The 14,997-nt window shown below is 40.9% G+C and overlaps 1 protein-coding gene across 1 annotated transcript in view; it reads left to right on the top strand.

The window, feature by feature from the left end:
- Positions 1-397: 397 nt before the first annotated feature.
- Positions 398-14,997, top strand: part of PCSK1 (proprotein convertase subtilisin/kexin type 1) — a 29,801-nt gene continuing 15,201 nt past the window's right edge. Inside the window, exons 1-7 of the mRNA XM_082782797.1 lie at positions 398-692; positions 1,806-1,910; positions 5,653-5,763; positions 7,962-8,108; positions 8,528-8,604; positions 10,718-10,806; positions 14,642-14,814. Of these exons, the coding sequence (XP_082638923.1) occupies positions 513-692; positions 1,806-1,910; positions 5,653-5,763; positions 7,962-8,108; positions 8,528-8,604; positions 10,718-10,806; positions 14,642-14,814 (882 nt within the window). The 5' untranslated portion in view covers positions 398-512. The remainder of the gene's footprint in view (positions 693-1,805; positions 1,911-5,652; positions 5,764-7,961; positions 8,109-8,527; positions 8,605-10,717; positions 10,807-14,641; positions 14,815-14,997) is intronic.

Genomic DNA, 14,997 nt, shown 5'->3' with positions numbered 1-14,997 from the left:
AAGGACGAGAAACGTTTTACCCTCCCAACTTACACCGACGCCGCGGCTCCTCCCAGCGACACCCGAGAGCCTGGCGGAGGGGTGTCGCCGACGGGGGGGACGGCGCGACCTCCGCTCCCACCGCACCGGGGGCGAGCCGCGGGGGCGAGCCGCGGGCACGGTGCGCGGGCACGACGCTGGCAGCGGCCCCGCGCCCCTCGCCTCCCTCCGCGGGAGGGGGCGGGGGCCCCGACGGAGCCGCCCGCCCCCCTCCCTCCCCTACCCCGGGGGAAGCACCCTCCCGGCCCGGGGGCCAGGTAGACTTTGACGTCAGGATGTCTGTCGTCGTTTTGACGTGCAAAACGCTCATTTCCATTCCGGAGACCGAGGGGTCTGGGCGGCCGCGCGGAGACGGGCAGCCGCGCAGCACCGAGCCGTGCCGAGCCGAGCCGAGCCGTGCCGTGCTGTGCCAAGCCGTGCCGATCCGTGCCAAGCCCTCCGCGCTCGCCTAGCAACGCCGGCCCGCTGCGGCCATGGACGGGCTCCGCTGGTGCGGGCGCTGCGCGGCCCTGGCGCTGCTGGCCGCCTGCTGCCTGCCCCGCGGCGGCGGTGCCGGGCGGCAATTCCTCAACGAGTGGGCGGCCGAGGTGCCGGCGGGCCCCGACGCCGCCAGGGACATCGCCGAGGAGCTGGGCTACGACCTCGTGGGGCAGGTACGGGCGGCGGAGCGGGCGCGGGGCGCGCAGCCCATGCGCACGCATCCCTTTGCATGCCCACGCGCCCCTTTACCCCATACATACCCCTATACCCCTTTACCCTGTACACACACTCGCATCCCTTTACCCCACGCACACCTCTTAACCCCATGCACACCCCTATACCCCTTAATCCCATATGCACCCCTATACCTCTTAACCCCATACGCACCCCTTTACCCCATATACACACACCTACGCGCTTTTACCCCATACGCACCCCCATAGCCCCTTTAACCCCATACACACGCCCCCTTTACCCCATTTCAGGGAGTTGCCCCGCCGAAGACCCCCGCCCCGCGCACGGAGCGGGGCTGCGGGCGGCTCCCCCCGCCCCAGCCCAGCACGGGGGGCTCCGGGCGCGGGGCTCCTTGTCGCCCCCCTTCCCCCCGTCGCTTGTAATTTTGTATTTTTTTTTGGGATGCCGTGACGTCAACGTTGTCAGGGATGAGTAACCGCGTAGAGGTGGCGGCTCCGTCCCGGCGCCGGGCGGGGGTCCGCAGGCAGCCTCCGTTCCCACCGCGGCGTCCCGGGGCCGGGGGCGCCGGCGACCCCCTCCCAACCTCCCCTCTTCACCCAGTCCTTGCCCACCTCTTCACCCACTAGTGGCTCCTTGCCGGGAGACCCCCGGTCCGGGCTCCCCAAGCCCTCGGGTTCCCCGGTGCCGACCCCGAGGCACAAAGCCCCCGAGCACAGCAAAGGGGCCAAAATTGGGGAATGCGGCCAAATGCATAACCTGACCTCCCGCTGGGACGTGTCTCTGCCAGGGCACTTCTGGTTGCTCCGGTCGCTACTACAGGAGTAGCGCTACTTTGCTGAGTACTGTCGTAGTAATGAGTGCGACTTCATGAGGTTCAATGAAATTATTCCCCCCAGCCCTTTTATAGCAGCACGCAGGCTGTGGCAAGCACTTCTTACTTGAAGAGTGTTCCTGTTCAGATTAACATATTTAAACGTAGTTTCCTGCTCTTCTCTTTCAAGCAGAAAACATTCTGTCAGGTTGTGACTGTTGATATTTGTTTGCGGTAGGAAGATACCTCTCCATGCTTACAGCACACCTCTGTCTTATAGATTGGATCACTCAAAAATCACTACCTATTCAGACATAAAAGCCATCCAAGACGGTCTCGAAGAAGTGCCATTCATATCACTAAAAGACTTTCTGATGATGAGCGGGTGAGTGTTATTATTTTATTTTTTTTTTATTTTATTTTTATTTTATTTTTATGCCCTCTGTTTATTCTGACTGTTTATTGATTGCCAGCCTCCTAACGAGGTCACAGTAAGACTTTGCTTCTTTGCAAGTCTAATGTATTCAGCTATCCATACTTGTGTTGAATAATACTTTATAATTCCATCATTAACAGGCAGACTCTGACCCTCTCTTACCATATTTCTTGCAAGAGCTTTCCAAATTAAGATTTAAAATATGCAGCATTGCAGAGGTTAGGAATTTCAGATGCTGATGTGTTGCTGGTGAAAACATGAATGACGAAAAACAGAGCTCGATTCAAAGCAAAAAGCCATAGATGCAATATGTTTAATCAGGCCATGTGTATGTGATGGCCATGGAAATTAGGTTCCATTTAAAGTGATTCAATCTTACAAAAAAAAAAAAAAAAAAAAAAAAAAAACTGAGATTTTGCTAGATTTATTTTTTCTATGGCAAGGGAAGACCCCAGCTAAAGAGATTCATCACATGACCTAGACTTACAGTCTTTTGGTATGTTGGGGTCCCCCAGAAATCAGGGATGGGCAGTGTTCAGAGCCATAGATTATAAAGTCTAAGGCACAATCCTGTAGCGAGGCAGACTCTGCATTTATTTGACTTTACTTAAGAGAGAAGCATCCCTATTTGTAAACATGCTGAGGAAATGTGGTGGGCGGCAAATTTAAGGAACAGAGCGGAATGCTGTCAGCCCCTCTTAAAAACAGCATCTGACACACATCAGAATGATGACATTTGAATTTCAAATCAGCATTATTGCAGCAGCAGTCCAAAACGTCAAGTAACTTCATTGTGAAAACCAACGTTTTGTCATGTAAGGATGAATCACTTGAGAAGAAGTAATTGGTTATCTGAGTGAAGTTTTTGGATGCAAACGTCAGTTAGGAGGAAACATTTTATGAAGAATTAAAGGAGGGGGTGAGACAGCGTATTTGTTTTGCATCTTCTGTTTCAAAGCTGTTCATTCCTGTCTGTCTCCTTGCAAGCATCAGATTAGTGGTTCAAGTCTTCTGGGTGAAATCTTTCTAAACTGGGGATGCTCAAAGCCACAGCTTTAGTGTAAAAACCACCACAAATAAAGGTTAAATGCTATAATTTATGCCCATACCTATGTTCTGATGCTGTAATAGTACAGCGTTCAGGAGCAGTTCCTCGCTTTTCTCTCCCTTCTTCTCTGGGGACAGCGACAGGACCCAAGGGAACAGCATGGAGCTGGGACAGGGGAGGGTCAGGGTGGGGGTTAGGGAAAGGTTCTGCACCCAGGCTGCCCAGGGATGTGGTCATGGCATCGAGCCTGTTGGAGTTTAGGAAGAGTTTGGACAACACTTTCAGACACATGGTCTGGTTTTTGGGTGGTCCTGTGTAGACCCAGGAGTTGGACTCTGATCCCTTCCAACCTGGGATGTTCTATGATTGTTTTTAGTACTTAATACCTCAAATGTCTGTTACACAGGAAAACACGACCATGTTTAACATTCCAGATTCTTGTGTCCTGAGCAGAGTGGAAGTCATTGCATTACATGCATTACCACTAAACATTGCTGCATATTCATGTACTTAGACCCCCAAACCAATTTCAAAGTGCTGCAGGTGATTTGCTAAATCTGCTCCAATTTCCCTTTTGTTTACCCTCTAGTATGCAAATTAACTATGTGAATTAACGAGGTGTAATTATGTCATTAGGTAAGTATACAAACAAGAGGCAATCATGTAAGGCTGTGTGGTTATGCATGGGCCTTTACTCCAAAGAGCTAATTCTATTAAGCAACAACCTATTTAAAAGGGTTTAAATTCATTCTTATAAAAAAAAAAAAAAAAAAAAAAGAGAGAAGAGAATCCTTGGTTTGTGTATTGCCTTGATGAATTTTACAATACTTTAGCCATGAAAGCTGGGGCAAAACTTGGCTCTACTCCGAATATTTATCTCCTTCCTGTGGCTGTCCAAGTGTTAGTAGTAAAATGGGTAACGCCTGTGAACGTTTTGAAAAGATACAAATATTTGGCTCCACAACATATTCCAGTATTTGCACTTGCTTCTGAGTCCACTTTCTTGCAAGGGACCTGAATCAAAATCATTTCCCGTGCTCTATAGATCTGGCATAGGGCCGTTAGCTTTTGCTGTAGATGGATAGCGTGAACCTTACCCAGCTGCTGAGTGACAAACATTTGGCTTGTTTGTCTGACATATGTGCTTGGTAGTTTCAGCTCATTTCCCTCAGAGCAGTTGTCCGCATCAGAAAACAACAAGCGTGGAAACTGTCAATTCTTAATTACCATTGGGTGATGCAGAGGCCAAGCTTTGCTTTGGGCAGGGAATAGAATCATGGTAATTGCTCTAACCTGTGCAGAAGTATATATGGCCTTGGATATCAGTAGTGCAGTTTAAAATACTTGTACTTCATGGGTATATTCATCTCCTGAGACTAATTGTGCTTTGTAGGGGCTTCAGTACTAAATAGGTAGCAAAGTGAGCTGCATTAGCTTTTAGTATATGTGCTTGCTGTAGCTTCCATCGTTAAGGGTTAATGTTCTTGCAGTGAATATTAATTAAGTTCTCCTTAGAAAAGATGTATTTTAATCAAATTAGTGCATTTATTCATTATAATAATTTCTAACTCAGTCTTGTGATTATTTCATATATAGTGATATATGTAAAGACCATAAGGTCATCAAACGACAGTAGGGAAAAGTACTAAAGTCTGTTCAGATGCATAAAGCAAAAGGTTTAAATCCCAGGCATTCTTAAATGGATTCGTAAAATGTCCTCAAAGGAGGACCGTGGCAACCTCCTGAATCTAAGATTTTTAGCCTAGATTGCCTGTTTGGAAATTGGGATCAAAAGCAGCACCTTGGTCTGGGTCAGAATGACTGCCCAGGTGCCTGCAGTACCATTTTTTTCCAATTTCCAAAAGGAGCACACAGCACAGCTGGGTGTCGCACAGCAGAGTCAGGACTGGATTTAAAGTGGATTTAAGAAAGCATTCCAAAGACCAAGGGTGGGAAATATTGTTAAAACATAACCCTCTGACTTAGGGAATGCTGTGTTTGTGCACAAATGCCAGGCAATTCAGTGTACAGATGCATTAGCAAAACACACTGAAGCATTTTGGCTCTCAGTAGCCTCAAGTGGAATTATGCCAGTGAGGAATTTAGTCCAATATTCCTGGTTTACTAACAGATCACACTTCAAAACACCAGTGGGAAGGAGACTTGAAGGTCCAGCTGGGCTATGAGTAACATCATCATTATGACTGCTAGTCAGAGATAAAGCCAGAGATAGTCTTTCTTCTTCTCTTGTAACTCCAAGTATAAATCAATAGGCATTAAAATTAATGTATGAAAAAGAAGCAAAGTGTAGTTTTGTTTGTTTCAGTAAACATTACTACTTAAATAACCTTCTAGCCATACTACACATTTGATACAGAAGTCTGCATTGTGTGGCATTCACAGGATTTCCACTGTTAACTTGTACTTTACGTGAATTAATTGTATGGCATAGTGATTTCACTGAGTCCTCTTTCCTAAAATACACTGTAGTACAGAATAAATAATCCTCCTCTCTGCATCAAATGTTGCTTATCTAGCCCTAAGCATGAAAGTCTAGCTGGGTGAGGAAAACCCTTGTCCTCTAGGCTAATAGAGTCTCAATGTATACTGGCTTACATATCACATTTTTACAAATAATTGTAGGTGTCATGGGCAGAGCAGCAATACGAGAAAAAGCGAACTAAGCGTGCTACCATGAGAGAATCAGCAGAGAATCTTTTCAACGATCCTATGTGGAATCAGCAGTGGTATCTGGTAAGAATTTGTCTCATTGTGGCACCAGTGATGATGAATTTCGCTTGCAGTATCACAGCGATTGCACTGGAGGGAAAAAATGAGGAGTCCCTCTCATTAGCATAGGTTATAAAAATCTCTGTGCATAATATTTCCAGGCAACCGTCTGTCTTTTGTGATGTGTTGTTCATGCAGAAATTCCAAAAGCCTATCTAGGCTGCTGCTCTGGCTGGGGGGTGATAGTGGAACATGGTACAATATATAATACCTACCTGTATTATAACTTTAAAATATTTGCTGTCACCATGTAAAAATTCCTTTAACATGTCTGAAGCTGGCTGTTTCTTCATTAAAATTGGTTGTGTGGAGTGCATTCTCAAGAAGAACACAAAATCGTATGCACATATATAGGCAGTCACCTTTGGCGTCCTGGTCTCGGGTGCAAGTAGAAGAGATTCTTTACAGCTCAGATGTTGAAAACCTCAAGGAAAAGAAGTTTCCTGGCCTCTCTATTTTTTGTCTGAATATGACATGTCAGAAATACAGTTCATCACCTACGTTTCATCTGTATTTCCACCATGCATCTGGGTTTACCTTCAGCCTAGATGTCACGGATTTCCATCAGAAGAGGAGTGGGATTAAAAATGGTATAACAAGAAAAATGGTCAAGTATAAACATGATCCCAGTGGCTAGAGATACTTCCTTTTCTTCAGTTCAGCTTAGAGAAAACAGACCAAATTGTAGGCTGTTTGTGCAGTGCTTTTGCTTCTCTTTTATCTAGAAAAAGTAAATTGCAAAACACATAGCATAAAATATTTCTACAAAAATTCCTGCAGATTATTTATCAACATAAAAATAGTTATCTTTGAGAAATTAACATTGCTTTGAAGCTGTGTGTGTTTGCTTGTTTGCCTGCTTTCAGTAGAAAGCACAAAATATGTAAGGTCTTTGCTTTGGACAAATACATAAACACAGTTCAAAAAAAAAAGTTTTTTTTTTTTTTGTGTGTGTGTGTGTGTGAAAAGCAATGCCATGTTCTCCAGCAGACACTGTTCCTCTTTCCCCCCTCCTGTGATTTCTCACTCCTTTTGCCTCCAGTTTACACACATGAGAAACAGAAAACATGATGCTTACTCTTGTTTCCAGTGCACATTGATTATATATATATATGTTAATTAAATATGTGTTAAGTAGTTTCTTTCAAAATGTTATCCTTGCCTTGTAGTAAATAACCTATTATCTGATTTAATATCAACAGTTTTTAACTTTTGTTCAGTGTGCCTTCACAAATCACCAAAAAAAAAAAAAGTAATGGATTCTAGAAAATAAAAGTAGAAACCTCAAAACCTTCCTGATCTGCAGCTGTCAGAAAAGAAAGCAAAAAGTGAAATAAATGTTATTCTTGTAACATACTTCTGTATCTAATCCTCATATGCTGTCTGACATTCTTTTGGAAACAAATAAATGAAAAACCTGTGATCAACAAATGTAATTATGCACTGAGAAACACAAACAACATGATGGGGTTTTTATGGAGTAGTAAGCAAGGATTCTAAAATAGATGTATGTGCTGCATATTTAATATTAGAGAGGAAAAATGACCCCCTTAGAAGTTACTTTTCAAAGAACTTGCTGTGGAAGAGAAGGCTATAAATGACTCATACTTCCAGTTGATTTACCACAGGAAAAGTAATGAGGGTAGCAAACAGAAAGTTGTGATTCAGCACAGTTGTTCCTAGCCAAACAACTACCTTAATTGTTTTAGCCATTAATTATTCTGTTATGGCTAACTTGAACGTCAGAAGAGAAAACAAGTTTGGAGAAAACACAGCTTACTGTACTGTGGGCTACTTACTGTCTTGGCTCCTCAAAAGGTGATAATTACAGACATTAATAGGTCTGGTTATTAACTCAACTTTGCAAGGTTCATTGGTATGTTCCTACCCCTCTTGCATTTATTTCTGTTACCTAGCTCTAATAAATCAAAGATGGTCCTTATTCAGAGGTGGTTTTCTGGAAGCTTCAAGTGATGGGAGAAATCTTTCAGTGCTACAGCTATTTGAACAAATTCATTTTTGTTATATGTTTGTAAAGTTTGAGAGAAATATACTGATCCAGGGTGGGATGATTTAGAGCGTTTCTAAAATGTGACTTTGGATCTCTGTGGTATAAATGGATACAAGATACTGACACATTTCTAATCCTTTCTGTCCCTCAGCAAGATACAAGGATAACTCCATCCCTTCCCAAACTGGATCTCCATGTTATTCCTGTATGGCAAAAAGGGATTACAGGCAAGGGTGTTGTCATCACAGTATTAGATGATGGCCTGGAGTGGAATCACACAGACATCTACACTAACTATGTAAGTTTGTGCATTAGATTGCTGTGGAATAAATTAATCAATTGTAAATTTCATATACAGATATAAAGTCAGTTCCATAAGGCAGCTCCTACATTGCAGAGACTGAAATATTTGCCTCAGACCTAATTTGGAACCTGGTCTATATCACAGGAAGTTGAATGTTACTTAGCAAAGGTAACATTTTTAATCTCAGTGGATTTAGTACCACAGCATGTTTGTATACCATGGTTTAATGCTGAATTATTAATACTCCGTAAAAAATTTATGGAATTGTTAATACCTGTCAAATTCTATGCACTTGATTACTGTCAACATGAGGCACACCAAACCAACAAATACAGACTCTAGAACCCATTTTGTTGCACATTTTAAAATGCATTTCCTAGTTGTCCCAATTATTTCTGTTCTTTTAAATGTAGGACCCAAAGGCAAGTTATGATTTCAATGACAACGATCACGATCCCTTTCCTAGATATGACCCAACAAATGAAAACAAGTGAGTAGCCTCCCAATTATGTGAAGAAAGTAAAATTGTACTCTATTACTTTGTGTGTTACAACATGCAAATGAGGAAATATCCATATCCCCTATGGTAATTATGTATGAAAGGAAAAATTTGTGTCACAAAACCACGGAAAGGTTGAGGTTGGAAGGGACCTCAGGTGCTCTTCTGGCCCAAACCCCTGCTCAAGCAGGGCCTCCCAGAGCAGGGTGCACAGGACCATGTCCAGAGGGCTTTTGAATATCTCAAAGGAGGAGACTCCACAGCCTCTCTGGGCAGCCTGCACCATTGTTCAGGTAAGCCTCCCAGTAAAAGAAGTGTTTCCTGATGTTCAGGCAGAATCTCATGTGTTTTCATTGGCAGAAACACTTACACAGACACTGGATATTAGGGAAATTAAATTTTGACGTCTTGAGTTTCTCCATAATGTGTATGTGTACACATTTCTGTAAACTGAATGGAACAATCTGTTCATGTCACCATATGCATTTATAGAACAATACCTACCTAAGCAAATTTTAAGTTCTCTGCTTTGCCCTGGGAATTTTAAAAGAATGCATCTGCTGTGAAGGGCTCTGAAACAGCCTGTTTTTTAGAGAAACCTACCAACCTACCAAAAACAAAGCAAAACAAAAAAGCAAGCAAAAAACATCCCTTTAGACCAACTTTTGTATTTAAGGACACTGTATTCTGGTTTTGGCAGTACCTTCTGGACCAATACAATATTTTGGACAAATGTGTTCTAGCTCAATACGGATAAGTACAGGTGAAGCAATGCTTCTCCCCTCTTCCTCTGATATGGCTGTGACACTGGAGGAGGTTACATTCCTTTTCTGGAAAACTTTTCTGTCTCTTCTGAGGAAGAAGGTGTCTGGAAACATTATATAGACTAGATTTGGCCCGGACATCTTCAAAGCAGAAACACAGGAAGTTTCAACAGGCTTGAACACAGACAACCAGCCAGTTTGCTTCATGGACTTATGTGTCTTGGAAAGATTGGGGAATTTTCCCCAATGCCCTCTCTGGAGCTGCCAGTCAGGTACTCAGGGGAACATCAGGATGGATCTGTCACACCTGGCAGTATTCATGTAGTTCAGTGGGGGATTTTGTCTGGCACAAGAGAAGACATTGGACATCTTTAAAAGCTGGTGCACAGAAGTCAATTTCTTAAACCAATTAGGATGTCACTACTCAATAAATATACAGGAAGATACTGATGCACTGGTTCCCTATTGTCTATCAAACCATATGGCAGCATTCATAACATAAATCAGTGGGGCGGGGGGGGGGGGGGGGGGAACACAGCAGTCAATCAACAGATAAATATCCCACGAATAAGACATTTGAAAAATGACATTTCTACTTTACTACAGCATTATTTAAGAGCAAGAGTCCATTATCCTCTTGTTTTGATGATATTATCTCTTAAATTTACCTGTATTATTTCTAATCTTTATTAATAAGTAAATGGAATTCAGCCCAGAAGCATTAAAACACTTCATTGAATAACAATCTATAGTATTAAATAATACAACTCTTCTACAATTACAGTTGCTTGAAGGTTTTCTTTATTGAAGAGTAAAGAATCACCCATGGCAAAAAAATTTGCATAGAAAGTAGCTAGTTACAAGAAAAAATCAGCAATGATGAAGATGCTTTAAAGGTTAACTATCTGAAATCCTAATAAAGGCAATCGTTTAAAAACAAACAAACAAACTGAATAGAAAAAGACTTGTTTGTATTTCTTTCTGAAGAAGTTTAGTAGTTTAGCCTTAAAATTTTACACTACTCTGTAAAATACAGATGCACTCCGCTAAAATACAGGTAACGGATAGTTTTATGGACCTCAGTGTGGCTTGGATTATATATTTACCATCTCATCTTGATGATCATTTGATCACTAAAAAGGTAAAATTATATTGACTGAAGCCTAAGGGAAATGAGTATTTTTGTGTCACGTAGATACAACTCAGAATTATTCAACAACTGCATTACATTCAGTTCAAGACATCCACCAAATCCAGAAAGTCACTGATGAGTCTTTGTGTACATTACACAGAATTGTGTAGGTTATGAGACATCATTTATTCTTACTGTATTTATTCAGGCATGGAACACGGTGTGCAGGAGAAATTGCAATGCAAGCCAACAATAGAAAATGTGGAGTCGGAGTAGCCTACAATTCCAAAGTTGGAGGTAAGAGAATGAAAATAGTTAGATGTCTGATGTGAAGGGAAACTGGAAAAATTCTGTGAAATGCTGATTTCAGATACCATTAATCCGAAATATAAATTACCGTTCCTTCACAGGAATCATCACTCTTGCAGTATTAGTCTACAAAATCCTGACTCGCCACAGGGCAGAGTGATAGATCTATGTGACACTATTTCTTAAATGCCATTGTGTTCTCTGGAATTTGTCACTTGAATAGAAGCAGATGGTGTAATATGTAACAACAAAGTAATAATATGGATTAATAATGATCTATTTTGTAAACAGAGATCTTTTAAGGAATGATGGATTCACTTGTAGCTGGTTATCTTGGAAGGAGATGGCATGGAGGAGGAGAGGGGATTGAGCAGATTAGAAGAAAGAATATCCAAATTAATCCATTAGAAGTTTATGAAATAGTTATGATTAAAGTATTAGCTGCAAATGGTTATTTGGCTCAGAGGAAGATACTTGTTGCAGTCTAGTTTTTCCATTACTTCTTTTTTCCTTTTAAACAAAAGGATGATGAGTGGCAGTTGACACCCATAACTGCCATTCCCACCATTTTGGTCTTACATTTGTAGGTTCCCATTTACTCTACTAAGCTGTCACAGATGTCAGCTTTGCAGTCTGCCTTCGCCATAATGCATTATGCTGTCATGCTCTGTTTAAATAAAATATCTCGCTCATGAGATGAAGATGCCAAATTTTCAAAGCAGGGCAAAGTGGATGAAGCTGCAATGATGTCTGAACTCCTGCTGTGCCCATATTTTAAGGCACTTGCATCTATAGAGAAGGTTCTTCCACAGATTTCATTTGCAAATGCAAACTAGAAATCTGTACTGTGTGACTTGTCTAGAAAAGGAAAATAACAGGAGGAAAAGCAATCCAGTGCTTCAGATTACCCAGAAAACTCCTGATAACTGGGTGGCAAATAAGAAAAATACACAAGAGTTGAAATAAATTGTAAGCCAGTATATATGACCAGTGTGATTGAGATAGAGGAATAACAAAAACGTGTCCAAAGAGCAACAGAAAAATAGGAGAATTCTTCAAAAGATTTAGCTAAATTTGGTCTGGGTAGACACTGGAAGTTTTTTTTTGTTTGTTTGTTTGTTTGTTTGTTTGTTTGTTTGTTTTTTCCGTGCAAGGCTATGGAGGATTCATTTCTTCACAGGCATTTTTTTTTTTCTTTTTCTTTTTTTTTTTTTTTTTTCCTTTAATCCTCCTTGGAATGATGCATTACACACTTCTATTTGACATTAGTTCAGGGTGACTTCTTTAGGCAGCTGTTTGCTTGTATCAATTGCCATGCTGGATAAATCCAGTGGTCCATAGCCAATGCATTCTCTCTGATAGTCAGCAATATATGCTTTGAGAAAAAGGGAAAGAAACCCTGGCTTTTGGAATATGCTGTTCTCTGACCTTCAACATTAGAGACTGGTTTAACTTTGCTTTGAAGTCAAACATTCAATTAAAAATTTTTCATTTTCCATGAAAATAGTAACTTTAATAACATCAAGCATTCCTATTAGTACGTTAATGTCTGGCCCTGTTCTGAAAGCTGTGTAAATCTTTTAAACAGCTTTTGGCCATGAATCCCACAGGCCATCCCTATGTGCTGTGTGAAACAACTACTTCTTAATGTCAGTTTTAAAAGTGACACCTTTCAGTTTCATATAACGTTAGCCTCTTGTTTGGTATAGAGCTAAGAAATTGTGTATTTATCACCTTTGGAGTAAAGCAGAGTGTGTATATCTTTGTGCATATCTAACCACAGCACTATGCTACGATATTTCTCTGGTGCTGCCATGGAAATCAAATGATTAAGAAGTTTCATTTCACAAAGGACTGGGCTGAGAGTTCCCACATAGTGATGTGCTGCTAAAAATAGCCTTCTGCCATGCAGATACATGTATGTGTCTGAAATTACCTTGGGCTTTGCCTGCTTTTGAATTTGTGGGACTGATGGTGAGAGAAAGCATGTGGAAGAATTTATGCAAGAGCAGATAATTGGAATCTGCTTAGGGAAATATCACTGCAGTCATCAAATCCCAAGCTGACTTAACCAAACAGTATTTTTGGAGGTCATAAAGACATGACAGTATTGTTTTTGTTTTTGTTTTATTTTATTTTTATTTTTATTTTTATTTTGTTTGTTTTTCTACTGAGCTGTTATTTGTTTTGTTTTGTTTTGTTTTGTTTTTGTTTTTATCAATGCATTGCCAGTGTGCACGTTTTCTTCCTTACTACATTATTTATCAGTGGAATTGGCTTTGTCTTCTTGTCTGAGAAATGTCTCTCTGCATTTCCAGTATCTCATGATACGTTACAACCCAATGTCCAGAGTGTTTCAGTCATTTCCACACAGACAGATCTTTGCTCACAGCACACATGTATAACAGATTCTCACAATTCTGAGCTAGTTGAAAAAGGAATATGCAAAATTTCAAGTTACAAGCTTAAACCTATCCAGGGCAAGAGGTATTTGTAGAACCTGAAGCACCTTGATTCTTTTCCTAGCTTTATAAGCAATAGTGGAGTAGCAGTGGTTGAACAGATTAACTCCTTTGTCTCTTTTTTGCCACTAATTAATATGAAATAATAAAGCTCAGTTTTCTTTCAGAGGTGTTGAGTCTTAGAGGGCAGCCATTTGGGGAAAGAATTATGCTTTTTCTACTGCTTAACAATAAAAAATAATAAAATAGAGAGCTGCAAGGGGAAGTTTTTTTTTGTTTTGTTTTGTTTTGTTTTTTTTTTTTAATTTAAGCACTGTCACATTCTTCCTGGCATGCTTTGGAAAAATCCCCATTTGGTGGAAAAAGCCAGAAAATCAGTCATCACAATTCACCAGCTGCCTATAATGGTGCAGCTGCTGTCATACACACTCGCCAAGTTTGGGAGAACCCTGACATTTTCATCGCTTGAAAACACAGGCTGAATCCTGACTGCACTAACCGTCAGATTGCTGCTCTTGCTGGGAGAACCATGCCATAGTGGGGGTTTCTGTCCTCACCCAGTACTGGATGGTGGTAGTAATCCCACTGCAGAGCTAGGGGCTTGCAGAGCAGGGGGTCCAGTGCAGGCGAGCCACTGCCTGCCACTGAATTTTAAGTACCACTGTGATTAGGTTTGATCTGGAGAAGATTAGATCATGCAGTTATTAATAAAACATTAATGGCTAGATATCACTAGCATCCCTGGATTTCTCGCAGTAGGAAGAATACGGTAGTAAAACAACAGTGAGCGTTTTTTGTGGTGAAGACTGAAGAGCTTGTGAAATAGCATCACAAAGACAGTAAAATGGCTTAATGACATAGAGGACAGTGCTTTAGTCAGAACAGTCAGAATTACATCCTTGAACTAAAAACTCTTAAAAATAATGTTGACAAAACCTATTTAATTTTAGTGATATGATAACAATTTGAGAAAAGAATTTTGTTATTATTTTAAAAGAAGAAGAAGAAGGTCGTTACAATGAGGGCTCATTGTAATGAAAAGAAGCAGGAACAGTAAACAGAACATCATCTTCCTGGCTTTGTGCAAAAACAGAGAAAGAGGTAAATAAGGTGCAACAAAATTTTAGGATTTTTTTTTTTTTCACGTTTGTAGAGAGCACCAAGCTCTACAAATAAAGGGTAAGTGTACTATTTTACATTGACATTAACTATCCTGAGTATTATTTAAATGAACAGCAGTTGTCTGTGGTACAATAGTTATAGATTAATTTTGCTGGAAAATGTACAATCAGGTAACAAAGATGAAGAAGAAGAAGAAGAAACAGACAGTAAATACAGTCTGCTTGTTTTTCTCTCTTAAGGTATACGTATGCTGGATGGAATAGTCACTGATGCTATTGAAGCCAGTTCAATTGGTTTCAATCCAGAACATGTGGATATTTACAGTGCAAGCTGGGGACCTAATGATGATGGTAAAACTGTTGAGGGACCTGGGAGACTGGCACAGAAAGCTTTTGAGTATGGGATAAAACAGGTATGATACTTAAGAAAAAAATGCAATGAAATTTGGCAGAGAACAGGATTTTAAAATGGTTCATATCAGGCAGGAAAAGAAAATGGTTTGCACTCTATTCATTTAAACATATTTAAAAAGGAAAAGAGAAATTTTAATAGTACTGGTCAGAGAAATTACTAGCTAGAACAGGACTTTTAAAAA

This window comes from Aythya marila (genome assembly GCF_965140915.1).
Source record: "Aythya marila genome assembly, chromosome: Z".
Lineage (NCBI taxonomy): Eukaryota > Metazoa > Chordata > Aves > Anseriformes > Anatidae > Aythya > Aythya marila.
The sequence above is the reverse complement of the archived record's forward strand: the minus strand, read 5'-3'. Positions and strand labels throughout refer to the sequence as shown.